Source organism: Lepisosteus oculatus, chromosome 3, assembly GCF_040954835.1.
Source record: "Lepisosteus oculatus isolate fLepOcu1 chromosome 3, fLepOcu1.hap2, whole genome shotgun sequence".
NCBI classification, from domain to species: Eukaryota; Metazoa; Chordata; class Actinopteri; order Semionotiformes; family Lepisosteidae; genus Lepisosteus; species Lepisosteus oculatus.
Genome location: NC_090698.1, coordinates 7,547,831 through 7,575,560, shown reverse-complemented (window position 1 = coordinate 7,575,560; position 27,730 = coordinate 7,547,831). Strand labels below are relative to the sequence as shown.

The following is a 27,730-nucleotide window of genomic DNA, read 5'->3' as shown; positions in this document are numbered from 1 at the left end:
GAGGCCCCTCTCTCCTGTATCCCCCCCCACTTGAAAAGCTCCTCAGCTCCTCTGGCAGAGCACAAGCGCCCCCCCCCATCCCCCAGTGCAATCTAACCCCCTCTCTCTCCAGATCCCCTCTCCCCAACTTTCACTTCCTATAATTGAACCAGATGGCCACGCATTCCTTTTTTCCAGTTTCAGCACAAACATGCTTTATTGTGTTTTTTTCTCTTTTCTTGACCTTTAGCTGCTGGTTTCTCAATGTTCCTGTTGCTGGATTAATTTCACTACTCCATGCTGGCCTTGTTTTTCCTGTACGCTGGGGGCTGGGTGATGGCAATTTTTTGGGGTTGATAAGTGCTAAAATCCTAAAATCCAGAGCCTGCGTCAGCCGTGACAGTCCGCCACTGTGAGTCACAATCGGCGATTTTGAATTGTACACACAAACTGTTCTTAGAACCAGGATAAAAATAAACTCTGGGCTATAAGTGGAGTTCCAGGCTCTTAGATTGGGAAATCTTTGTTTAGAAATTAGGTCTGATGTTGGTGCTGAGATTTCCTGGGAGACATCACAATAGCGAGTGTATCCACTCCCAGATTGAAGTTATCCTTCCCTACTGAACTGCTCTAGCAACCTCACAAGACAGGGGTTCTCCATTCATTTCAGAAATGCCCTTTTCATGTCTTGCATGTAAAAAGTATTTACGCAGAATTAACCGAAACCTTTTCTTTTTTTAGTCCTTTATTTTTTTTTATTACAAACAAAAAACAAAATAAAAATCAGAGATTGCGCCTATTAACAGTGTGCTCGGTGCCCGCACTCTTTACAACCACACCACGAAACCACCGATCTCTCGGAAACCACGACGGCTACAGTGACCAACGCAACGCAAACAAAAGCCAACAAAAGGAGAAAAACGGGACGAAGAGTAAAAGTGAACGACTGTCCTCGCGTACAGTGGAGACCAGGCTTTACAAGCGCCCCCCCCCGCCACACACACAAGTAAAATATCGCATGACCAGCTATTCAGCTGAACTAAAGGCTTTGTTTCCGTTGGAAGGCTCTAAATTCCAATGCCCAATAATAGGGCTTCCCTCTGACTTCCTGTCGGATGGAGCAGATCCTAAGAGCACCTTCTTAGTTCTGCGACTATTTCTGTGAGGCTGTCCAGCTATACTCCAGACCGGGACTGTCAAAGCTACAGTCTCAGGGGGCACCAGTATTGTTTTTTATCACAGCTGAGACTGAATGATAAAGGCAATAATTAGATGACGAATTCGAAACCGGACCCTTCCGACACCTTATCCCCGCTCTTTAGATGCTGGAGATACGCAGAGACCTGCAAGACCAGCTGGATTGGTGTCCCCCCAGGCCTGGAGCTGGGCATCCCCGCCTGAGACCCCCAAAACGATCCGGAGTCTGTCCTCCACGGGGTTCAAGCTGGGCGGACGCAGATGCTGGGGAATTGTATTTAGTGCAGACTGCTTTTCAGAAATTTGAATACTTGCACCATGTTCTCTCAAATGTACCATGTTGTATGCTGCATGTATCCATCACTACTGTTGCTTGTCCAAACAAAGTCCAATAGGTTATTCAAGCAAGATCTGCCTTGTCTAAATCTATGGTGAGCACCCTTAAGAATCCTATTGCCATATATTATCCATACATATGCTATATCATATACAGTATATACACTGTAGATTATATAATTAGAACTATATATCATTCTCATAACCTTATACTGTATGTCACAGAGGTCAAACTTGCTCATTTATAGAATTATATACAGTGCCTGCATCTTTTTAAACTTGGCATTGTGTTGCATGTGTCTGCTAGTTTAAATACAAGAGAAAGCAGGTCTGTCTGTGTACATCTGTCATGCTGGAATTGTGTTTTTCTAGTGGATCAAAGCCTTATAAGTTCAGCTCAGTAGCTCACTATTCAGGTAAGTTACCTGTACATTTCTTGACCCCCTCGCCCAACCGCCCTAAAGAATAAGTCTTGTTCATGAATTCAAGGGCAAACTGGACATGACCGAAAAAGAGCTGCTTTTTCTAATAAAAAATTACAGGATCTTTTTAATTACATTTTAGATCTCAGAGGTTAATACGACAGCCCTCCTCGTTTATCTTTCATTTCTGTAACTTGTGTCATCAACATGCCAAAATTGTAATGAAGAGACCGAGAGCAATGTAACCGATGTATGTTTTCTGTTTTTTGGTTGAAGCTTCTGTAATAATAACAACAACAGCAATAACATCAACAAGAACAACAACAACAACAATAATAATAATAATAATAATAATAATAATAATAATAAAAAAACAACAATGATCAAAGTTTAAATATGCAAAGAATATCACAGAATCCGTATCCCAGAAACAAAACACAATGGGTGGAAAAGCAGCTGGGGGGCCCGGGTTGGGGACCTGCAGGAGTTCAACACTGAATTTTGTACCAGATTCTGCAGAACGGAACCAGAAGATGCCCGACAGCCCCTGAGCAGCCCAGCGCCCAGAAATAAAGCGACACCCAAGAAGAGGCGGGGTTTATAAACTCGCACGGCGCGACCGGAAGAGGAAAAAGTGGGGCGAGGCGAGCAGCACCTCGACACAAGGAGGGTGATGGGAAACCAGGTCGGCTGGGGGTTCAGAAAGTAGATGGCATTACAGATCTGCATCTGCGGCTGCAGGTGTCCGAGTGACACGTGCCCCGTTTCTGTACTGTTCAGATCCTGCCAAGTTTCGTAAACTGAAGAGTGCCAAGTCCAACACCGCAGCCTGTGAGACATTAACTCGTGTGCTGTGACTCCCTGGAGAAAGGTTACTACTCATTTTCTGCTAAGCTCTCGTACAACCTCTGATCATTTTCTTTCTCGGCCGGCCAGACTGCTCACACACGGACGACCAGAGGAACAGATCTCGTTCAGCGGGAGGCAGACAAAATTAAGGCAACGTGCGGATCAACAATATGCAGCAATCAAATTTAAATGCTGCGCAAAAAAAAAAGAATACAAAAACGAAAGAAAATCCAAATAAAAAAAAAATTATTCAATTCATACAATATTACAGAATCAGTTCTTTTTTTCTTTAAATTCTGGTCTTGTACGATCTGGCCTCCCTACAGTTTCCCCCTAATTCAACAGGTAAGTGAATGCCTCACTCCTCTGTCAGACCTGCTGTGGAATGGGCCTACTGGGGCAGAATGGCTGCCACAGGTCACCACACTGGTGGCTGGTGGTGACAGTTAGTCCCCACCTAAGTGTAAAGTGTTTGGAGATCCATTAGGAAAGAAGGGATAAAAAATAGGAGGGGGGGGGTTGATTGCAATTATTTTCTAAGAAACACAGTTTAACAGAATATCTTCTGAAATAATAATCATTCTTTACATTTATATAGTGCTTTTCTGGACACTCCACTAAAAGCACTTTACAGGTCATGGGGATCCCCTCCACCACCACCACCAGTGTGCAGCCCCACCTGGATGATGCGACAGCAGCCACACTGCACCAGTGCTCTCCCCCAACACCAGCTCTCAGTGGGAGGAGAACAGAGTGATGAAGCCAGTTCAGAGAGGGGGATTTGACTTGTAAAGGCCAGGGGGGAAATCTGGCCAGGATGCTGGGGTAACACTAGGGGTTCTTTTCGTGAAATGCCCTGGGATTTTTCAAGGACCATGGAGTGTCAGGACCTTGGTTTTATGTCTCACCTGAAGGGCGGGTTTTTGAAGGAGATGCCCACTTACAAGGGTAGGGAAAGGACTGGGTCATCTGGGAAGTGCAATCGGAGTGCGCGTCGCATGGGAGTACCGGCCAGACTTTCGGGAGCAGCGCCCCCAACTGTTCTGTAGAGCTTGGCCATCAGCTCAGACCTTTGAGCTTTGAGCTCCCAGGGTAGTGGTTCCCACCCTTGGTCCTATGGGATTATTCCCATTTCTGGTTCTTGCTCCAGCTGGCTGCTTGAATCGTAGACTAATCAAACTCAGATCTGATTTTCAATAATCAAAAGTAGCTTTCAGCTCTTAAAGAGCAGAAAAGGATACGGACTCAGTCTCAACCCTTTACCGATTTCTGGGTTTCAGAAATTGGGCATTGCTGCCTGAAATGTAGCCAACCCATCCCAGGGAGAAGGAAAAATCGGAGTGTGGGAGTGTGTGATACACTGCCTTTCCCACCTGTGTGTTTGTCACAGGCTGATTATATTCAGTGGTTTATAGACATATAAATAGATAATTTGGGATAATTTGGGAGGTTTAGGATTCCAAGTTGTTGAAAACAATGTCCTTGGAAGAGGGTAGTTTTGAAACCACTGTTTGAGTGCAGAAACCAACAATCAATAAGTCTAAGATTCAGTGAAGGTTCCACCATATAATCTCCTTAGGTGCACCCCAGTACAGTCTGATCCCTTAAACATAAAGAGGAGACTGGGGGTGCAGACAAAGAGATCCCTTCATTTTTTTTTGTTACCTCTGTAACCGACTAGTTTGCCCCATTGAGGATTTAACCATTTTTATAAACGATTCTTGGGGAGCAAAGGTGTTATACCCAAGCATGAATGTGAATTTATGAATGTACCCCCAACATCATCCCACCCCCTTAGTTAATGCCCTGTGCCTGTACCCCGATAAGTTTTACCATGGACTGAGCATGTCTGAAAGGACAAGTCAGGAGTGTAGGGTCAGGTGACAGAGAGCTGGGGTCCAGGCACAGAGAACCGTGTGCTTGCGCTGGTGGGTGAGTCAGGACACCCTGCACAGACACCGCGCAGTGTGTCTGCGTGAGCTTCTAATTAAAGGGGAACTGCAGCACTATTTTGTTATCTTTCGAGGTTTGAAAGAATCGGCATTAGCGAGTGCCTTTCAAACCACAGTGAGAGTAAAATGTACACAGTAACATTTAAAGCCTCCAATATACATCACAAAATAGCCCAAATTTTTAGGTATATGTAATGCCATGTTCTGTGATTCAGAACGAGCCAACAGAACATCTGGCGACATTCTAAACAAGCAGGCTCGTGAATACATCTCTTTTAATCCAATAGAAATATTGCTCTCAACCTCGAGATGGTTTTGCCGACAAATAATACTTACTCGTTAACTCTGCGTGCAGATCATGTTGGAACATTGCACCGGCGAAATGTCTGCTGCACAACCGGTACTTATTCGCTCTCACATCCCATTACATTAGCCATGACAGGGACTAGTGAGTGGGAAGGGCTGCTTCATGTCGCAATTGCTGGGAACTCTCCCTCTCGCCTGTGGCGAGACCAAGCGTTTGCGACAAAATGGAGACCACGTAGGACTTTCACAAAGTTCCCAGATTTTGTGCTTTAATTCGGAACCTGTAAAGTTTTCGCGAAACCGTCAATTACTGCTACCACGATTTAATAACCAGTCTGAGAAACTGGGACTGCAGTTCCCCTTTAAGGTTTCCCAGTATTTCCTCCTTTCAGATTTCACCTCTTTTGCATTTCCTTTTCCCGGATTTTGTCAACTTTAGACCTGTCCTGTGACGACACACCAATGTCAGTAACAGGAGAAAAGAGGCTTGAAGACCCTCACACAGCTCCCAACAGAATGAGGTGTGGGCCTGACTGATATTTTCATCGTCCCAGCAGTTGCACACGGATGCAGCTGAATCCCCAATGAAACCAAATAACAGCATTAATCCTCCCAGCTATCTGTTCCGTGTCCTGCCCCTGCTGTGATGGGCCGCGTCGAACAGCGTGAAACGGCATTATCTGATCAAATCTGACGTGCAGCGAGAACATCCGACTACAGGGCAAAGGTGACTAGGCTTCTTTTACAATTAAACACACTGCGAGGAGGAGCACCATCGATGGCTCTGCCATTGCTGGATATAATAAACAAGACGGGGTCAGGAGGCCAGAAACAGGAAAGACGGAGGGCCAGCTTACAGCGCGCGCGAGTAACACAGCATGTGAAATGATTCAGACCCAGTGTGCGTGGTGTCTGTTTTGGAGGCGTGTGCAGGATGGGCCAGTGAGGGTGTGTGCGTCTGTCTGTGTGTGGGTGACAGTGCAGCTGGGCTCAGTCATCAATGCAGATCACCTCTCCGCTCCTCTGCTCTCTTCTCTCCAGGATGTCTCCTTCCCTCTCTTTCTTCACAGCAATGGGGGGGCCGTTAAGCACTGGGGAGGGGGTGGGGGAGGTAGAAAGAGGAAAGAAGAGCTGTTAACTTACATCACACTGCCAAAACAGTACTGCTTCCTTGCCAGAGGGAGGCAAAAAAATCCCCATCAGAGACACATCTTCCCCCTTGTCCTCTTGCCAGTCCCATGGAAACTCCCCTGCAATTGGATGTACTGCCCCCACCCCGCCCCCCTGCCAACTCAGCAACGCCCACAACCTCCAACCAATCAAACCAGGTTCATCCCTTCCTAGCCACACCCAGGAAAACTTCCAACCTATCAGATACAGCCCCCCAGTCCAACCCAGAGAAGCTTGTACATGGGAACATGTAGGCTATAGACAAGAGAAGAGGTTCTTTTTCATACTACTAATCAGATGGGCAATAACTTACCCATTCAGCCATTTTAAAGGATCCCAGGGAAAAAGCTTCAACAACCTGTCAAGAAGTGTGTTGCTGACCCTCATTGTAATTTTCTGTAAAAACCTGCTTTCTGGTTTCAGTCCTAAATACCAGACAAGACTCCCCTCTGTTCAGCTATCCAAACCCCCTCCAGTCCACGTGTTTTACACATTGCCTTTGACCCGCACTCTCTCATCGTCTCTGTCTCTTGTCCCAGCCCACAGGGGTAGCTTGTGAAGCCAGCCTCCCTGCTCTCCTCCTCTTGCGATTGGCACTGTACTCCCAAATTGTGTCACCAACCCATGTTATCTTTTCAGATAGATCAGAAAAACGCAGCCCTGTTGCTAGTCTTATCCGTTTCTCGCTCCTTATGAAAACTGGGCTGTGGGAGTTAAAAGGTTATTGATCACTGTACTAGAAAATCTTAACCGTTAACATCAAACCCTCCCTTGCTTGTATTAAGAGCCTGTGCCATTCATTTGCTTTACTGCCTTCTGAAACTTTTTATTTTTGGTAAAAACTAAGAAACCTGAAAGTGTCCCACGCTCGGCCCACACACTCAACACGTCGCTCACGGCAGACTCAGCAGTATCCTTAAGTGACATCTCTATCAGAAACTCGGCACCGCTGCCTTTTTTCACACGCTAAACCTCATCCAGCTTCTTCTGCAAGGATCCCAGCTAAGCTGGCTCAAGGCACAGACCACCTCTTGCAGCAAGACGCACCTCCTGTTATTAAGACTGTCTTGTTTCAGAAAACGCTGCTCGAAGCAGCTGCCGGCCTGCTGGGAGCTGGGAGTAGGGGGAAGAAGGCTGAAAGGGAGCCAGGATGCTCTTGTACGCCGTTAACAAAATTCAGAAACCCAAGAAAATGGTGGGTGGAGAGTTGAGCTCTGCCAGCAAACAATATCTGCACATTCCTAACAGTATGGGGGGTGGGGGGGGAACATCCACAAAGTCCTGCTTATACTGGAGGCAATTTTCCAGCCTGGAGCACAGACCGGAAACAGCCATGTTTCGACAAGGGACAAGAGGTGAAGTGCTTGTGAATTGCAGGAAGGGGGTCTCAGCGCTGCTTAGTGAAGCGCTGGCGACAGATCACTCAGCTCCTGTCCCACTGGTTGAATACATTTGTTTTTTGCCCTGTGTTTCTTTGTTATGGTTGGCTTGTTTTAGGAGACCAAGATCATTTTAATTAAAAATGGTTTCGTTTAAGAAGGCAGACATCAGGGAAGATTTGCTGTTTTGGCCGTGAATAATCCTGTTTGGGGAGTTGAGCAACACAGCCACCCTCCCTCCCACGCACTCACGCTGAGCTCAGGATAGTGTGTCAGTGAGAGAGAGAGAGATTACAGACAGACAGTGGGAAAGGAGCAGAGTCACAGAGACAGAGAGAAAGAAGAGGGAGAGAGCCATAGAGAGAGAAAAGGCCGTGTTTTAATGCTGTTCATCTCGCGTATAAGAGGGAACCATGGCCTCCTCTCCTTTTGTGCAAAAAGAACCCAGCTTCCTCAGTAAAATGCACCACCCACAAGGAGAGTCCACAAAATTAACAAACACAAAAAGACCCTTCAAAAGCAAGTTGTGACAGCCTTTTTAATTATGCTAGCTTATTACATGTACATTCAGTTAATATAAAATAACATACAAATTCCTCAAGTTTTGTTTTCATACAAACTGGCTGACCTGACCAGAGGGAGGCGGGGGACAGGGGTGTACGGATGTCACACACGCAGTCTCACCCTCACACGCAAGCAATTGGTACTGGAAGAGCAGCTCCTCAGTTCAGGGCCAAGAGTAACAAACTTCCAGAAGCCAAAGGGCAACCCTTTGTTTTTATTGCTTTGTCCAACAAGGTGCTGGTCTGGAAGGGGCTGGATGCAAGCTGATGGTTCGTACTGTGGCGGGGGACACTGCTGCCAGCTTGCAGAGCGGCTCGCCCTGTGGCTCTGTGTCACGTTACAGACCCAGTCAACGACAGAAAGACTTCTGCGACAGTGCACTTAAGTCTCAAGGCTGAGGTTTTGCCCGTAGGGACAGAAAGTGTGCACCCTGTTTATTACATACAAGGGACGGACAAACTCATTTTCCGCACTGTGCTTCAGCGTCAGCCTGTATTACGATTTTGTATTGGGCATTAATCCGATACAAAATGCCTCTCTGAGCTCGACTCGCTGTCCTTCCTGTTCAGACTGCAGGAGCACACCTCAAATTTACCTCAACGCTGAATTAGCTAATCATGCTCCCTGGAGGGAGATCGGCATACCACATTTAATTAAGGAAAAAGAAGAAGAACACTGCCAAGTATGAAAATAAAGGAACATACAAACGGTTTATTACAAACACGGGCTCTTTACCGACCTCAGTCTGAGAGGAGAAAGACTCAGGAGTTTCAGTCTTGGTGAACTGCTTTAATTGACAGTACATTTGGTCCAAAAATAAAAAAAGGCCACGTTTGGGGTGGGGGGAAAGTTCACAAGCTCTTAATGAATTACAAAACATCATCACAGGAATGAGAAATAAATACGTTTCTGCCAACGTCCAGTGCTGATTGCATGGTTCTGAGTTTTGGTCAAAAGTTAAAGGTAAGGATGTCAAGTTTAAGATTATCAATTCAAAGGATCAGCATAAGATACTGTAGCATGATGCCTATGGCAATTCCAGGAACCCATTATGAAACATGAACTCAAACTTCAGGAAGTAAACAGTGGAATATGGGCGGTGCTTTATTGAGGCTTTTACACACCCCTAGTTTGAATTTAGAGGTGTGTGCGCCTCTAAATCAGACATACAAACTCATTTTCCAACCTGTGCTTCAGAGTCAACCTCTATTACAATTTTATATCAGGCATTTATCCAGTAGAAAGTGCCTCTCTGGGTTCTTTGAGCAAGAAATCAAAACCAGACTTATGAGGTAATTGTGGCCATTTCAAAACCAAGGATAAATCAATTGGACAATATCTGGGATAGGAACTCTTACTGGGTGCCAATTCCTCACAATATTTCCAAGGTTTTCCCCTCTGTCATTTACTTTCACTCAACATTTGCCGGGAAACGTGTTAAGCTGTGCTTTCTAAAAGAATACCTGTAAATATCCGTGTATTTGAAGAGTGGAGCAGGAATGACATTTCAAGCCTGATTAAACTTGGCGGAGGGGATTTATGTAGGAGGTTAAAATTTACCCCTCTGTCACAACAGCTCCGTGAGCAGTGTGCACAGACCAGACACTGGTTTAATGGTTTACCTTCCAAAAGGCAGCACCCGCAGCAGAATGGGTTAGGGATTACAGTGAGCAATAACAAGCAAGAGTTAAGACTAAACTGATAACTGAAGAGCTGTGTTCAAGTCCTGACAGTGGACTTGAACACAGCTGTTTGTACTCTTAATCAATGTTCTCTCCCTCAATTGCTCCAGTCTATCCAGCTCTGCCTACGCGGTAATCTGAAATGCTGGAGGTAACCCTGCAATGGACTAGCGTCCAACAAGAGCCATACACTCTCAGTCCACTTAACACTAATGAAACCAGGACAAGCTCTGGCCTGATAAGCCTCTAAGCTAAAGGCTGGGTTTTGTTGCCACAAATGTCTAATGGTGCAAATACCAGTCTTCTGCCCCATTACCTGGTTCAAGCCCTGAGTGGGGCTGACTGGTATGATAGTGTCAGCTCTCTATTATGCTTAGAGCTGTGCATCACATGTGCACATTAGCGGCTCACTTCCCTGTGGGGAGTGAGGGGTGGGTGTGTAATTAGGACTGGAGGGCTGGTGTTCTCTATCAGCTCAGGATCTGTGACTGCAGTTTGCTGTCAGGTTGAGTGGCAGACAAATCAGAAAGGAAACAGGATCAGACCTACAAGGTACCTAAACGGATTTTCTCTTGCACAAACCAGCCACCCTATGGAGCAGGAAAGCGACTCATGGTCATCCAGAGTGGATGGACCCCACTTCTGTGGGATGGAAGTCTCATCCGATTCTTCTGGAAGTACAACGCAAACCCAGGGATAATGGGAAAAAATGCACAGCTTTCATGAAGCACCACAAATACTCAAGTGAATGTCCAGCTGAGCGAAGTAAATCACAGTGAAAAAGGCCGCTCCCAATCTGTGATGTAACTGGACGTCCTGTTTTCTCTACACGCCTGCAGGGGTGACCAGCTTCCCACTTTTACTGCCAGATCAAAACACCCGCTTCTAAAACAGTCTGTCACGTAGACTAAACAAACGAGGCAAAGGCTCGGGCAGCCAGGTTTGAGAGCTCTGCCTGTTTTCTCACACAGGCAGGGCCTGCCGGTCTGGAGCTCTGCTCTTAACGTAAACACGTCTGCAGCGGTGACGGATTCTGAGCGCACCCTGCAGGTGCATCTCTTCCTTTTTGTGGGAGCTTTTTGTGAAAGGCGGGTCCGCCCGATACACAGGCGAGATGATTATTCTCGTGACAGGAAAAAAAAAAAACCCACAGAAGCAACGAGATGCAACACCGGCGCAACTCTGTTCCTCAGAACACAGGCCGACAGGCTGGCAGGACGCGTTCGAAACGCTGGCAGCCCTCGTTAAAGCACACCCCAGCCCCTGCCCCCCCACCCCACCCCCTCGGTCAGGCCTCAGCACTGCACACGCGCAACACCTCTCGCACTCTTTCCAGGCCAGCTGGGAAAGCAGCTTTGGGTCCCATTCGACGGAAGAAGTGTTTTTGAAGAGCGATGGGTTTTTTCAGAGCTCCTGACCCCTGCTTTGGGGCGAGGGTCCTTCTCTTTCACCGGTCGACAAAGACCCGCGTCACGCCACAACAAGCGCTGCCTGAAGTACAGTGAAAATGCCCCGCCAACAGCAAGCAGGAAAAATCTCCCCACTGTGTGACACGCCAAGCCCAGTCTACTAAACGCTGTGGGTGTTTGGCTCTCCTCCATTTTGTGCTTGGTGGGTCACCGCAGTTGAACAGATCTACACGCTTGCATTCCACATTTCCATCGCGAGCAGGACTGCACACATCTCACTTCTGTTCCGCCTGCCTAATCCGAGCCCTCTCTGCCGAGGCTTTTTAACAGCTCGGCACAGTTTCCCCGCCACAGACGGCAATCTGTTCTAGCGTTTGATGTTTCAACGTTTTCTTTGCTTTCTCGTCTCAAACAGGGGGATCAAAGCACCTTCCTAGAACTTGCCTCTTCCCCCAAACAGGACTACAGTCTGCAGTTTCCTTGCCCTGCTCCCAGAAGCTGAATCTGGTTCTCACAGGAGTGTGTGTGTGTGTGAGAGGACAGGAGTCTTTTTGCTGTCCTTTCAGCTTCCTCTAAAGAATGAAAGCTTTTGCAGAAAAGGGAAATGCGGGCATTCTTCGAAATCGGCTCTGGGGTTCAGCTTTTCTCCTTCTGTCTTCATCTGTTGCTTCTTTTCAGTCCCCAGCATGGAGGCGGGACAACAGCTTTGAGGGTGTCTCCACTTGATCCACCGGAAGACATCAAGTCCCATCCTGACAGAAGGGCAGACTGGCATGAGATGTTTCCAGATCTGTAGTCTCCCGCGAGTTTAAAGGTGCCGTGCAGGAAGGATGATGAGGGGGGGAGACGGGGAGGTGGGCAAGTCTGGGGTACGTGCGGCAGCCGACAACGGCGAGTGGTTGGATCCCAGCGTTTCAGAGCGTGAGTCTTCGCCACTTTTCTCCAGGGGCAGCGGCGATCTGTGCCCACCTCCTCCCCCGGAGGACTGAACAGAGGCAGAGACGGGAGTGGGAGGTGGAGGCGTGGAGAGGCAAAACCGTTTCAAAGCCTCGGTCTTCGCGGCTTCCTCGGCGTCGGGGTCAGCAAGCGCCAGTTTCTCCGCTCTTGGCGTTGTGACGTGTGGAGGGGGGTGCCGTGCCAGGAGAGCGAAGGGGGAGGGGGGTGTGCGTGTGTGTGTGTGGGGGGGGAGTCTGGTGCTGAATTGGGCACTCCCGGATCGCTCCGGACCGGGCTTGCGCTGGAGGGGCGTGTGAAGGGGTGGTGATGGGGGAGGTGGAGGGGAGGGGGGAATGGGAGTGGGAGGTGTTTGGGTTTCGTGCTGCCTCACGGTTTTTTCGGCCGCCCGTTGCGGGGCAAGTTCTCCACGGTGTTGCTGAGCCGGTACTTGACGATGATGCTGTGCACGGTGGACTTGGGCATCCGCAGCTCCTGGCCGATGGCCCCCTCCGACTTGCCATCCTTCCAGAGGTCCACCACGCGCTGGCGCTGTAGAATATCGTACTCCTTGGTCTTCAAGCAGGCGGTGGCTTCTGTAGGGCAGATAAGTCACACTGTATACTGGCAAGGTCACAGCAGCAATGCAAACGCATTCTTTAAAAATTTCATTTTTCTTTTGGTCCTGCTTTTGCTCACAATCCCAAATCTTGGGCTCTGAAATGTCTTTCGCCGGGCAGCATGGAGGAGGTGCACGATTTCCTCTTTTTTTCTTTCCCACATTGTCTTTTTGGCGCTCGCTGGTTGTGTTTCTATATTCCCCCTCTCCCACTCTCCTGTGTTCTCCTGTCGTCTAGACTTGTTTTTTTCCTCTCCTTTTTTTTGAAATCCACTCTGGTTCAGGGCTAAATATTCCGGTACCAAATGTGAAAACATCAAAGAAATTAAAACACAAACGGGCGCACACGCACAGACGAATACATACTGACACTCACCTACAGCCACGCAGTTTAACACAGAGGCCTTTTTAAACCACTGCTATGATTTTTTTAAAGATATGCTTCCCAGTTTCCGCTACCATTAACCAGACCGGGTCAGGTATAAATGATCCGCCACATTACTGTAAAAAACGCAACTCCACGGATGCATTTTCCCAGATCCCCATCAACACAGGGGAGGACAAATTCCTATCGTCACCACAGTCTCCGCTCAGGAACTACAAAGGGGCATTGGCTCTTATTTGACACACAGAGTTAGAAAAAGAAAACAGTACTATTGGGAGACCATGTGGCCCTTTTGAACACTCCCGAAAGGCTGAGGCTCTTCCAACCCACCCGAGTCCGCAGGAAGTGGCAATACTCATCCTTGCTGGGGCTACAGACAGCTGGCCAGTGTCAAGGAGCAAGGGCTGCCCCCCTCACCACTTCCTCATGTGGCCTCGACTTTAAACTGGGGATTCGGGGTGATCCCGTCAGCTACCGTACAGTCAACAGTCCGGATCGCTGAGAGAGAGAGTTTAATGTTCTTTTTTTAACTTGAAAAAGTTATATACACACACACACAGAGGCAAAAATAAACAAAAGAAGGAAAAAAAAGAGTGTTAAAGAGAAAAGGTTTTCACACACACAGCAGCTGCCAATGGACTTTTAGAGTGCTGGTCCCATTTTGATTTCCTTGGCTGCACCCTTCCCTGCCCTCTGCAGCCGTGCGTGCAGCACAGACGGCACGCAAGGCAAGCAAACAGAACGCACACGACAGGAATATGACGTCAGCGTGAGAGACAACGGAAAACAGAAACGGGAAACGCTGAAGTGACAGAGCTTCACCAAGCACGCGCATCTGGAGCTTTTCAGAACCAACGCAGGAACTATAGTGCCTGACCGACCGGGGCCGTTCACAGAAAAGAGGGAGAAATCTCTCATCTGCAAGGCCTTCTTGAGGCAGAGCTGGGGGCTGGAGGCTCATGAGACCGCCATGGGGCTCCTAGGGTAAATGGTTCAAATAATCCAATAATCGCCAAAAATGAATAATTAACTTAAAAACGAGCACTTCAGCAGTCAGGATTTTGCCTTGTGAATGGGAAAAAAAATGCCTTGTCGTGTTTCAGCTCTTTATTTGCAGATGCAACCTTTTAATTGTTCAATGTAAGCTGTTGGCAGAGTTTAATGGCAAGAGCCACTGTTATAAGAACATTCCTATTCTAAGGAGGTCCAAGCAGGATTTGACAGGGAAAAAAGAACATTTTCATACACGTGTCGGTTTTCGCACGGGACACACAGAAGACATCTGAAAAGGCCGCTCACAAACCACGTTTCGTGCGACTTTCCAAAAGCACAGGGAAGAGAGTAAACTCCACTCCAGATTTAACCAGCTGGCAGGCAGCTGAACAGAGTCTCGACACTGTACCATGTGATCCTGGAGAGAAATGCTGTTAACATGTCTTGACAGGCACACTGACATGTGTGACAGCTCTGCAAACTCAAATATGGAGGAAAAGTGTTGTGGTATCATAACACAGCACAATGCAGCTCCCCTGCTGTTGCAAGACCTGCCAGCACTGAAAATGCATCACTCGCAAACCCCTGAGAGCCTGTATTTAGTCCTGTTAACGTATGTGTAACAGTCAGTTAGTTTGGATGGAGTGCATGATACTCTGACTTGACCAGTATCCAAGACAAGCCCAGAATGAATAAAACACAAACCCCAGATACAGCAACAACAAAAACATAGACAAATGACAGTTTAACAAGTTCTACAATTTGCAATTTGACTGCACGTATAGGCCAAGTCGAATAACGCCCGCCCTGTGTGCAGTGAGAAACACCAGTACAGGTACAGGACGCACAAATCAGGAACAATAAAAGGAGACAGTATCGCTTCCCCATTCTCATCCTGAAGCCCCATCTCCAAGTCACGCTTTCCACTATTTCTAAATTCGGAAAAATCGAACATTTATGCCGCTTCCTTCAAATCACAGGCCGTCAGCTTCTTTTTCACACTGTGAGCAGAGGAAGAGAAGAGAGGCAAGCCCAACGCAGCTCTCACTGACAACCCTGCAAGCCTGTGCAGTGTTTTGTCGCCATGTTTAAAGAAAGATATTGCAGCTCACGAATCAGCCCTTCCATCTGGGGCTTAAAGCAATGTCCTGCCCTGACATGCTGAAAGACCTGCAACATGTTAGTGCTGGACAGAAAACTACAAGAGGGATCTGATCCAAGCATTCACAGATCTCAAACACAATGTCAAAGTCATCCAGTGGACGTGTTTGGGATAGTTAACACAGACCAGACCGCACCAGCGGAAACTCCATGGAAACAGCAAAACCAGGAGGCATGTCTTTATGCCTTTATGCAAAGGTTGGTGGGAGTCATGTTACTGAAGCAAATACACTGGTTTCTTCAAGAATCACCTGGGTGGGACCTTGGATAATAGATACTAAAAGGACTAGACAGGGCGAGAGGCCTCCTCTGATTTTTGTGAGCTTTCTTATGGTTTTTAACCTCACAGTTGTCCCAGTCAGCCAGAGCAAGTGCTGCTTGGTAACCCTAGGACATGCTGGCTGATTCAAGCCAATCCTGCTAGATATATAGGGAGCTAGGTCAGTCGGCACTGCTGCCTGGGGAATGCAGTCAGGTAATGAGAATGACTGCAGCCATCTGGATTTCGAAGTCTTAGCTCGCCAATGCACCACAGGAGTCTTGCATGTCTCTGTTTATTTTTTGCTTGGAAGCACCAACTATTTTCTACCTATCAATATGGAAAAGCTGACAGTTTACCAACTTGGCGTAAAGCTGCAACCCCTGCCCTGCACGAGGAGATTAAGAAAGAGAGCAGCAGTCAGTGCCATCCATTGTTGACAGGCTGCAAGCCCCACAGTGTCTTAAGCAAGAGTAGCTGCTCATCGCTCACTGACATCACTTCAAGCTTGCATGAGTCCTCTAGACTTGTGTAAAGAGCTGCTGTTGCACTGAAAGCTGAGAAGATACTGACCAGATAAAGCACAATCGACCCTGGCAGTGCTCTGAAAATCACCCGCGGTTTCCTGATCACAGCCAGCAGCTGACACTGCCTGGAACATAACCGACCTAAATGCAATGAAGAGTGCAGGGTCAGATTTTAGATGCATCTCTGCCACTGACCTGAAATGAAGGACCCAGGAGGCATCTGGCTGTAGTTCGCACCCCCCATTGGCACAGCTCCTGATGGAGCAGGGGTGAAGGGGGCCCCAAAATTTGGTGGAGTGGCATAGGGTCCTGGGGGGATGGGCTGTAGAGAGAGATGAGGGGCAGTGTCACTCAGGACTGGTCTCAGCATCACAGACTGCATGGTACAGAGGTAAGGGCACAGGGCCATCACATATCAAAAAGCACCCAGTTACTAACACAGAAACACCCCTCTGAACTCATCAGCAATCTTGCAATGAAGTGTGCAACAGGTCCTCTCTGTGCAGGAGATACAAAAGTGGAAGCAGGTCTCAATCAACCTCACTGCAAATCCAGACAGATATATACAGATCCAACAGGCATATGTATGGTAAAATACACTGATGCCACTACATGAACCGTTAAGAGGGAACCATAGCTCAGTTACTCGTTAATTTCACTGGAGCACGCGGAGGTGGATGAAGTCTGTGAAAGGCAATATAGAGATGTATGTTAGTCCCTCTATAGACAAGCGTTATTATGTGAAGATCCATGAGCGTGGATGTTTACCGGAGCAACGTGCGTCTCATTTCCCTTGCTAGCCAGTCGGCTCAGGATGCTCCTCTCGGACATCTGCAGGCGGGCAGCTATAGGGGGAATCCGGGACAGCGTGGCCGGCAGCCGAGTCACATCTGCTTTCATGTCACTGAGCAGCTCCTCCAGCTGGTTCAACACTGCAGCGGCAATACACGTTGATAACCACACTGTTGTGATCCCCACACTCAGCATCACCAACACACATGGATCTGAGCTCCACACACAGCAGTGCCAACACACACGGATCTGAGCTCCACACACAGCAGTGCCGACACTCATGGATCTGAGCTCCACACACAGCAGTGCCGACACTCAGGGATCTGAGCTCCACACACAGCAGTGCCAACACACACGGATATGAGTCCCACCAGCAGCAGCAGCAACACACACTGTCGGATCCTTACGTTACAAAGTGCAGACACGTGTGTGCTTCAGGATCACCCATGTTTACTTCGTACGTTAGTTCTCTCTACTGTATTTTACTCTACTTGACATTGAATTCCACACGGGATGAAAACGGACCCAAAGAAAAAGAATTCATTTACCTCGTGGGAATGTTTACCCATCACCTGTTTGTCGGGAATTACTATCCCTGAGAGAACTTTCCCATTTTTTAATATTTGGTCTTCTCCGGAATGGTAATACCTGTCCACGTGAACTTTGAGGTTTTGCGGGAAGGTTGGAGTGGGTGTGCTTCACCAGTGCCAAGGTGTTTCAGATGGGGAAACGTTAGAGAGACAAGAGGCCGGTCGGCCCACTGTGCTCCTTGGTTTCTAGCGGATTTCAACCAGCTGTTTTTTCCAAAAGGCCTGGGTACTGGCTTTGGCAGGGCCTGCGGGTGAATTTGTGTTTTTGCAGTGCCAGGGCATTCTGGGCAGAACGATGGGGTAGGCAGTGAAGGCTGCGATGCTGCTCACCCTTGTGCAACACGGCATTGGCAGGCTTGTTGCCCGCCAGCGATTCTTTGGACAGGTGCTGGTGGGACTCTGCCAGGCACTCCACCTCGGCGAAGCGGGCGTTCAGCGCCATGGCTGGGTGGCTGGGGTCCTGCGTCATGTTGAGGTAGGCTGCCCGCCGTAGCTGCTCCTCGATCACCAGAGCCTGCTCCAGCAACTGAGCGGCGCCCAGGGAGAGAAAACGAGAGACAGATTCATACCGACACATCCGTTCCAACAGTGGAGCAGCAGACCACGGTAGAGATAAAGAGAGAAGGGGTTCATGTACAGACTGAGGCTGGAAGGGAACTGGGGACACAAGTGCTAGAAAAAACCCTTTCAGAGTGGGAGAGAGCGCGTGGGGAGGGGGGGGTTAATACTGACCGTGACCTGCTGAAAAATAACCCTGCAGAGGTAGCAGGAGGTGAGGGCGCCTGCCACTAGGAGTGAAGGCGAGGACAGAGAAGCAGAGCAGAGAGGACGTGTCAGACAGGATGTGAAACATGCAAGACGAGCAATAACAGGAAGACCAGGCCAAACTTATCAAGACAAAATGTTAAAAAAACACACACAAGCATCTACTTCTTCCCTTTCACACTGATCCGAAATCATTTCCCAAAGCTCTTCTCCACTTCAGTTCGCAACTCCAAACTGCACTTTTTCCCACTATTTAAAGCCATACTTAGCAAAGAACCTTGGTTCCAAAGCACCTGTATTTAAAAGTTTTATGACGATACTCTAAGCCAGATAAATCTTTCTAGCAGATGGGTGGGGTTGTGGAGTGCGATAGGCCCAGCCATGAATGTACAGGCATTGTTTTACCAGATGGTTCACAATGACTCCCTGGATCTGTCCAACCCTGATCTGTGGTTATTACTCATTTCTCTTACACTGCCTGCTGTATAAGTCAAACTGTTTCCCTGCCCTCCAACAACTTTCTTAAGACACAGATAAGATAGAGAGTGGGACTGGACGCAGAACGCAAGTGCAGAAGAGGACACACAAATGGGCAAAAAAACCCATCAGGAACGGCTTTAGTCACCAAGGGGCTGAGAGATGCCCATTTTGCATTTTGCAAGGGTTGACTGGGGGGGGGGGGGGGTTACTAGTCAGTCTGCTCACCTTGAATCTCCTGGCCAGGAACTTGTTCTTCATCTCAAGAAAGTTGCCCTTGTTGGCCTCTGTCTTGAAGGGCTCGTTGATGATGGCAAACTGCGAATCATTCTGGATGTCTTGCCAGCGAGCGTAGCCATGCCTCCACACAGTCAAAGAAACACAGCTTTCAAACCAGTCTTAGATATGTTACGGGGTATAGAACTCCAAAGGGAACTACTGGGTCCTCATTATATCATGCGACTGACCACAGCAAGCAAAGGAACTGCCCCACCTGGTGGTCATATTCTCTCTGACTGAATAAATGGTAGTCACAAGCTCACAAACTATGAACTGACCACGTATCTTGCCAGCAAATATGATGAAATAACTGACAGTCATGCATGCAAGAACCGTTAACAGAATGCAATTAATTATAACCGGTTTGAACACTTCCAAGAGCTTCAGACAGTCTGATGCCTCAGGTGATATGTTGACAATTGGCACATGAGCACAGGATCAGTGGAACTGATGCCAGCACCTCTGTGATAAAACGGGAGAATACAAATTCTAACAAAGCCTTCCAACCTTAACTCAAACTAACCACACAGGTATCCCACTGGTGCCCACACCGGCATCATAGCCTCCGTGAGACCCCAGTTCACCTCCCCACCCCAGCATCCCCCCAGCTTCCACGGCGATGGCTCCAAGGATACAGCACGATGCCCGCCAGCAGCCAGTAGTCGTGACGCCGGTGCCAGATCTCGTTCATCTTCCCCGAGGAGATGGCCGCCCGCTCCTCGTTCTGCCACAGCGTGTGCAGCTCTGCGGGGGCGTGGGGAGAGACACGCGTGCGGTGAGGACCGGGAGCCACGCGCCCGTGCAGAAGTAAACAAGTGCGCGTGGGTGCGGAGAGAAGGGATAACAAGACTCCAGATATTTTCAGAGCACAAACACATTATCCAGGGAAAACTCTGCTGTGTACATTTTTTACCCCCACATTACAGAGCAGGATGAAGCAGCCCTACATAAAGTCCAGAGAAAACCAACAGGATCCATCCTCCAGTGTAAAGAGATGAGCAATGAGGAAAGACTGAAGGACCTAATCTTGCTAAAATTCATTTCTAAATTTCAATAACGTATCTTTTATGGACAAGGTAAAAGATCGGAATTGTGTTAAGTCTTGAAAACAGAAGGCCGTGAGAAAAACATTTATACAACTATTATAATTCTTGAAAGGATATGGACAAAGTCTATCCAAAGGAAAGAAAATAAGACAAATGGCCTCCTCATTTGCAACCAATCCCTCTTAGTTCTTATTTTACAACACCTGTGAATCCGCCATCAGCGATGTTGAACATGAACCGCGGGCGCTCAGTCCTCCCGTTGCCCTTGACCTCCTCTTTCGGCCCCCTCAACTCTTTCCCAGGATCCTTTTCAGATTTCACTTCCTCTGCAAAAAGAAGAACGGGGGGGGGGGGGTCAGAGGTCAGCTGGAGGCAGCATGGACCCAGGCTTCTGTGATGCCACAGGATGTGCAAGATGGTTCTAATATTATAACATCAAAACCCAACAACGCATGAGCATTTAGTTTGTATTATGTCATTCTTGTACTGTAGGAACATGTAAAGATTTATTCCATGCTGAAAGGTAAATAGACAACGTTTTGGTTGTAGAACCTTCTCCAGGTGCTAGGGAGGATGCACACAACAACCTCCTCCATCATTCCCTTGAGAAATCCAGTCACTGAGGTTTCCGCTGAATTTCTCTTCTCTCAAGAAATAATTTATATATTACCAATATTCTATGTAACTACTGTCGTTATAATTTTAATTATTCGCCAAGTTAAAGTATTTTATTTTTAAGTGAAGCATGTATAAGTTCACTAGTAATTCTGCAGAATGATTTCTTATCTGCACAGTCAGTCAGACTGTGTTACATCCCTCCTAGTCTTCACACAATTACCCTTTACTGGTCTGATCCTTCAGCTGAAAAGAAGGAAGCACTGTTGTCTGAACCTGTAGTACCTTGAATTAAGTATGTTGGGTTAAGCTTTTAAACTTTCAATGGCCTCCAAAAGAACAAAACTAAATATAAGTAAATCGAGATAATAATGACATCTTTTAAACTGGACTGAAAATCATCAAGTCTCTCAGAAGCTCAGACTGAAATCAGACACCTTCTCCTTTTTTCCCCCCGATACAGTTTGGTTTACTGAAACCAAACCTGTTGATCTTGCAAGGCCTTACAGCTGTTTTCTTTATGTAGAGCAAAAGTAGTCCACATGTATGGGAGTCATCACATGCGTGCATTAATGGCAGATTACACAGATGGATCTACAAAGCCCAGCGGTCAGTCAGGTCACCTTTCTTGACCTCAGAGGGCTGCGTCTCTGGCTTCTCCTTGGACTCTGCGTCTTCTGCTGCCGCTGGCTCCTCGGACTTCTCTTCATCTACACAAGAGATTAGGAAAACTTCAGATGGATGTGTGAGGAACCCCCTCTAAGAAGCACATTTAAGACCAAGAGCAGGAGACATTTTTCACATTTTCCTCCGAAAGAGGATTCTTAGCCATGCTGTCAAAGTTGACACCCTCCCTGGTAAGAATGACATCTTCAGCTACTAGAAATCAGACAGGGTACATGGACCAAAGGGCCTCCTCTCTTTGTGTCTTGCTTATATTCATTTTTAGAAATGCTATCCTAGCCCAGGTACATTGGAGCTCAAAGCTTGAGCTGCTTTTACACCTTCACTAGTCTTTTTCTGCACAGGCCAAAGGGAGGCTGTGCTCAGATTTGTTTTTGACAAACAGATGCAGTAAACACTACAAGGAAAATGATGAAACCAGGCATCATGAATATTCAAGCAATCCCTACGTTTCAAGAGACCAGAAACCTACTGGTCCACAACACGTTACTGCCAGTGTCTGTGGCAGGACCTTGTTTCTCCTCCCTGAGGGGTGAGGGCGCTGTGGCAGGAGCTGGTGAGGCAGTGTCCCCAGAGCTCTCTTGCTCCCCGCTCTCCTCAGCTTTCTTCTCCTCCGACGGCTGCGTCGGCAGCTGGAGTGTGTCTTTTGGCCCCTCTCCTGGCCTGCGCCCTTCTTCACCGTCAACTTTCTCACTTGGGGGCAGGGCCTGGCAGTTTTCTTGGGCAGAGGCTGGAGGCTGCAGGAAAACCACACCACTGATTAGATACTCTCCAGTCAATCGTGCTCCAGCAGGGCCAAACACCCCCTCCAATCTAATACCACTCTAGGTTTACACATGCACCCCAAACTCCTAACAAGCATGCACAACTCCCAGAATCCCACTCTAGTAGGCACATCCCTCTATATCTCACACCAGTAGGTGCAGCTCACCAAATCTCACCATAACACAGACCCAAATCCCTAATCCCACATGAACAAATGCCCCACCTCTACAGAGTCTACATGTTCACTGCACTGCATCTCCTTCCCTGGTTCCGTCTGACCTTCTCCCTCCTCCTTCTCTCCCTCTTTCCCATTCTTTTCCGGTTTCTCAGCAGGAGCAGGGGTGGCTGCCAGAAAAAGGAAATTATGAAGGCTCTCTCTTCCTGCAACCCAATCAACGGTGCGTTATTACAATCCATGACTCCCAGTTTAAAAATGATCCTTTGAGATGCCATTTATCCAGAGTTAACAGAAACTTTGCACAAACAGGTGTTTCTTGTTGGGAGGTGCTTGCGGTACTGATATGCATTGTTATCAATGTGGGGACAAATTCTGAAAATGCTGTTCATGCCACTTCAAAGTTGTTGATTCCTGACAAACAGATGATGTGCGGACGTACCCACAATGTGAAGCACAGCAGCTTCTTTTAAATCCACAAGTGATGAAAGCTGGTTTCGGGTCTCTGCTTTGATTCTGTGAAGTTTCGTTGTGGTGGAGTATAAAATACTGAATAAAACAGCCTGAGCCAATGAGCTTCAGTACCTGGCTTGGAGGTGCAGGGTGTGTTCGTGCAGCTGGGCTCGGGCGTGGTGGTGGCTGTCTTGATAGCTGGAGAGGAGGCACGGGATGATTTCTTCGAGTCAGTGTTGACCTCCGGCTTCAGCTCCGGCATGCTCCACTTCCCGTTGATGTGCTCGAATTCCTGCACCTGGAAGAGGGAATCGCCGAGACACTAGAGACATCGGTTTCCCAATACCCCAGTCTGTGCTAATACTCCAATCTTGAATGATACTGTTTAAATAAAAACACCACTAATAAAACACACCATAATTATACACAAATTATACACAAAACACTTAAGCCTCTAATTATACTTCAGTCTCTAACTGTACTCCAGGGAAGATGCCCTAATCTTGCAGAGACTGTCTTCTTTTTCATACCAACCCAGTTAGAACTGCCAGTTACTTCCCTCCAGCCAGGAATGTCTCAAATACAGTCAACTCAATTTATCTGGGGGGGTTAGGGATTTTGAGTAGGGTATAAAGCCAAATTCTCATAGAGTCAGATTTTACCCTTTAACCCTTCAATAAAACCCTATTCACCTCTTACAGTAGTATATATGATATTCAATATACATATATAAAAACAGTACATAAAAGTAAATTTGATGACTGTAAAGGCTCCCTAACTAGCTCTCGTTGGCATGTATGATGATTTTTTCAGAAAACAAAGCGTTTTTTCCCCAGTATTTGTATTTTCTGGAGCCGACTGTGCACAGCTGCGACTGGGGAAGCTGCGAGTCGACCGTACTCCTAGACGTATAAAACCCATGTAGTGTGGGGGCCTGTGCCTGGCGTCCCTCCCAGCCCAGTGCACCTCTCACCTTCTTCTTCACCAGGGACATGACCCCGATGCGGGTGAGGACAGGCTGGCGGCACAGCCCCTCCCTGGGCACCCCGTCCGCAAACGTCTCCGAGCCGTCGGCCACCGGCTCACACAAGTGCCGCATGAACAGAGAAACGTAGGCCCTGAGAGGAGACGGGGGGAGAGGATTTACTCTCCCAGTGGCAGAGGCAGGTAAGATCTTTAAAAGACGGTTTATTGTCTGTCAAACATTTGGGTGATTTTACTCGGAAGTCAAGGATAGATATATACTAGGAATTCTTTTAGCTGCCAGTAAGAAAACAGCTTACTAAGAAACCCCCAGCATCTTAACAATGGATCAATGCTGCACAGGAGATTTACACAATGGAAAAGATCACCTTTCCTATAAGCCTACAGGCGGAGGGTTTAACAAATACTGGCAAGCTGGACTGGGTTTGTGGCCCTATTGAGACTTGATTTTGTTCTGCGAAGGAAGATGAAGTAATCTGTGTGTGGATCTGCTGGTGGTTTGTCGCGGTTTTGCTGAACCTATTTCCATATGCATCTGCCCCTGTATGCTGGCAAATTGTAAATAGTGAATTCTATAAAAATCCTAATTAGAAAATGAAAGATGAAAGCAGCACAGCATTTTATTTTGCACATGTTCTATCTGTAAATCCTTTCACTGTGAAATCAAAAAGTTAAACACAGAAATACTGTCTACGCCACAGCGTGTGGGGCCTGTGCTCCTTCAGTAAAAGGAGCTGAGGTTTGGACTGAGGGTGTGTGTGTATATAGGGGGGGGGGCGAGCCGTGGGCTTACTTGAACTCCTTCTCGCTCTTGCCCCGCAGGTCCCGGACCAACCACTGGCAGGAGAAGGCGTCCTGGGACGGCATCCCCCAGCGCATCACCGCGTTCAGGAAGGCCTTGCGCTGCCGGGTGTTGAACCCCAGAACCTGGGACGGACGGACACACACGCTGACACGCGGGCCATCACAACGAGACAACGTGCAAGTCAGAGGGCTCAGGCAAGGCCGGGCCGCAAACCACGGGTGAAATGAGAACGTGGGTGTAAATCAACTGCAGGCCACCCTGAATGCGCAAAAGTCAACAATATCCCCATGCCAATGCCAATTTTCAGCTAAAGCGCTCCTCTCCCCTTACCATTTTAAATTAAAAACCGAACTAAAATGACATTAATGACATCAAAACAATGTTTTGGCATGTTCTCGGTCTCTCGAAGTCACAACTGCAGTGACAATTGGCGTGATTTTGCCTGCTCGGGAAATGACAGAAACAATGGGACAGTTCTGGGAGGTGCTCTTCTCCAAGGTAACAGGAGAGCAAAGCTCCCGAATTCTTCTGTGACCAAGAATGCCTAGAGGCCCAGGCACAGTGCCGTCTGGGTGCTGTCTGCACAGCAGGGATGAAATTTTGATTACAACATTGTAACCCCGCAAGACCAGTGTCAGCAATGTTCAGGAAGAGGTAGTCCTTGAAGATCACCAGAATTCTCAGACATGTCTTGCAAGTGGTAGATCTTTGGGTTGTGTCAAAATGTCTCTATGCTAATACCACTGGCTGCCCCATCTGAAGTACACAGGGCCATCAGATTTGCCTTCAGAGTTCACGGTCGCCCCGTCTCCCCGGAGATCTGGGTGATCATGGTCTGTGAGATGTGTCCTGTGGGCACGAGATGAGGGTGGTGCCACACACTGGAGGCCCCCCTGCGAGATCAAGCTAACCACAGCATTTACCTGTCCGTGTGGGTGAGGGAGAGGGGTGTGACCTCTGGACCCCGCTCCAGGAAACAACACGGCCGCCCAGATGTGATCAGGGGAGGTGGGGGCAACACTCACTTGAGTAAGGCTCTCATCACCTGGCCTGATGAGTACAGCTGCCTGTAGCAGCTGCCTCCACTTCCCATTTCAAGGGACTTTTAGTCTGCACCTGAACTGACACTCTACCATCATTTCATCAGTGGAATATATGACATTACTGGAGCAATGTTACCCTTTTCTTTTCATCCTAAACTTACACCATAGGCAGAAAAGAAGCAGGGGAACTCGTACCTCGATGTTGCCCCCAACTCTGGCCAGGAGGGGGGGCAGTGGCTTGTCCTTCTCGTTTCTCAACTGGCGCCGTGACTGTCTGCGACCTTTGACCCAGCACAGAATCCGAGAAACAAAACAAAATGATAGTCCAGTCCAGATCAACAAGCAAGCCTCGTTGCAGACACTTATCATTCATGTTGAGTACGCTGACACAGCCCAGTAACAAGGCTCTGGGCTCTTACAATCCCTGTGGAGTCCAGTACACTGACACAGCCCAGTCACAGAGCTCTAGACTCTTACAGTCCCTGAGGACTCCAGTACACTGACACAGCCCAGTCACAGGGCTCTAGACTCTCACAGTCCCTGTGGAGTCCAGTACACTGACACAGCCCAGTCACAGGGCTCTAGACTCTTACAGTCCCTGAGGACTTCAGCACACTGACACAGCCCAGTCACAGGGCTCTAGACTCTCACAGTCCCTGTGGAGTCCAGTACACTGACACAGCCCAGTCACAGGGCTCTAGACTCTTACAGTCCCTGAGGACTTCAGCACACTGACACAGCCCAGTCACAGGGCTCTAGACTCTCACAGTCCCTGTGGAGTCCAGCACACGGACACAGCCCAGTCACAGGGCTCTAGACTCTCACAGTCCCTGTGGAGTCCAGCACACTGACACAGCCCAGTCACAGGGCTCTAGACTCTCACAGTCCCTGTGGAGTCCAGCACACTGACACAGCCCAGTCACAGGGCTCTAGACTCTTACAGTCCCTGAGGACTTCAGTACACTGGCATGGCCCAGTCACAGGGCTCTAGAGTGTTACACTCCATGTGAAGATAACTGATACAACCCAGCAAGCAAAATCAATAACAGAATTTCTAAATTAACCAAGTTTTGTTAAAAAGCAGTGCATTTTTACACAGGAAACCACTGGTCTTGTTTTACCTTCAGGCCGCTCATCAAAGTCCTCATCTTCCTCCTCGGAGCCCACGGAGTACTCGGACTGGTTATCTGAAACATCATCATGCCAGTCTGAAACAGCACATATTGCAGGGTCAATAGGCTAGGCCCATTGGCTACACTAACCTAAAGTCTAGGCTACATGAATACAAGAAAAGCAGTAAGGAGGTTATCAATTGTCCAAAATTTGATATAGTCATGCCTTCAAAACATTCTGTGCCTTCTGGCTTCTGTTCCAGTAACATCTTAATTGAATTAAATCCTTAAACAAACTAATAAGCATTTTTGCCGAAGATACAGATAAAGCCCAATGGCATGAATTCAGAATGAGTCTTTAGTGATATATTGACTTTATCTCCTACTGAGATTCTAAGGGATGAATATCAGGCCACATGGATGAGGAAGTTGGAAAATAAAACAAGTGCTTGCTATATTAAAAGAGGGATGTGTGCAAGACAAATACCAGGAAGGATCTACAGGCTCATATATATGCCAAGAGGACTTGTAATTTGTAGGAATTAATGCTTGTCCTCCTCCTGTTATGAACTCAGTTGAATACGAGTCTGGAATTGTTTTGAGCTCTTAAAGATTACGTTAAATATTTTCTAGGTGATTTGAAATGGCCAACTGTTACAGGTCTGAAAAAAAATTAATTAAAGGTTTTAAATCAATAACTAATTAGTTGAGAAGTTCTAATTAAATAATTCGCTGAAATCAGGAGTTCCACTGGAATAACTTGTATAACCAACAGACCAGTTTTTCCATTCTCAAACATGCCCAGGAGTTTTAAAAATAACAAGCCCTTAGAGCACTACTTATTCTACCTGCTACTTAGAATCATAATTTTGCATTTCGATGCCAAACCACCGTCAAATATTCTTTCCTCATTTTGCATAGTGAACTTTATTTTTTGTTTTCATTCCTACATTTGGCAAGCAGCTTTACAGCTCAGGACTCAATGAGCTTTCTTTCTTTAATTCTGATGGGGGAATGCCTCAT

General features: G+C 47.6%; 1 protein-coding gene across 6 annotated transcripts in view; it reads right to left on the bottom strand.

The window, feature by feature from the left end:
• Positions 1-706: 706 nt before the first annotated feature.
• chd3 (chromodomain helicase DNA binding protein 3) overlaps positions 707-27,730 on the bottom strand; it is a 48,590-nt gene continuing 21,566 nt past the window's right edge. For 2 of the 6 annotated variants that reach the window (XM_069186562.1, XM_069186563.1), the window contains exons 26-40: positions 26,717-26,803; positions 25,791-25,876; positions 24,541-24,674; positions 23,737-23,881; positions 22,896-23,061; positions 22,359-22,480; positions 21,843-22,107; positions 21,310-21,396; positions 20,275-20,397; positions 19,661-19,769; positions 18,975-19,107; positions 17,835-18,030; positions 16,891-17,054; positions 16,318-16,444; positions 8,115-12,774 (exon numbers count right to left, since the gene is read on the bottom strand). In XM_069186562.1, coding sequence (XP_069042663.1) covers positions 12,569-12,774; positions 16,318-16,444; positions 16,891-17,054; positions 17,835-18,030; positions 18,975-19,107; positions 19,661-19,769; positions 20,275-20,397; positions 21,310-21,396; positions 21,843-22,107; positions 22,359-22,480; positions 22,896-23,061; positions 23,737-23,881; positions 24,541-24,674; positions 25,791-25,876; positions 26,717-26,803 — 2,150 coding nt within the window. In that variant the 3' untranslated portion in view covers positions 8,115-12,568. The other 4 variants (XM_069186565.1, XM_015340775.2, XM_069186564.1 and 1 more) reach the window with 4 other exon arrangements.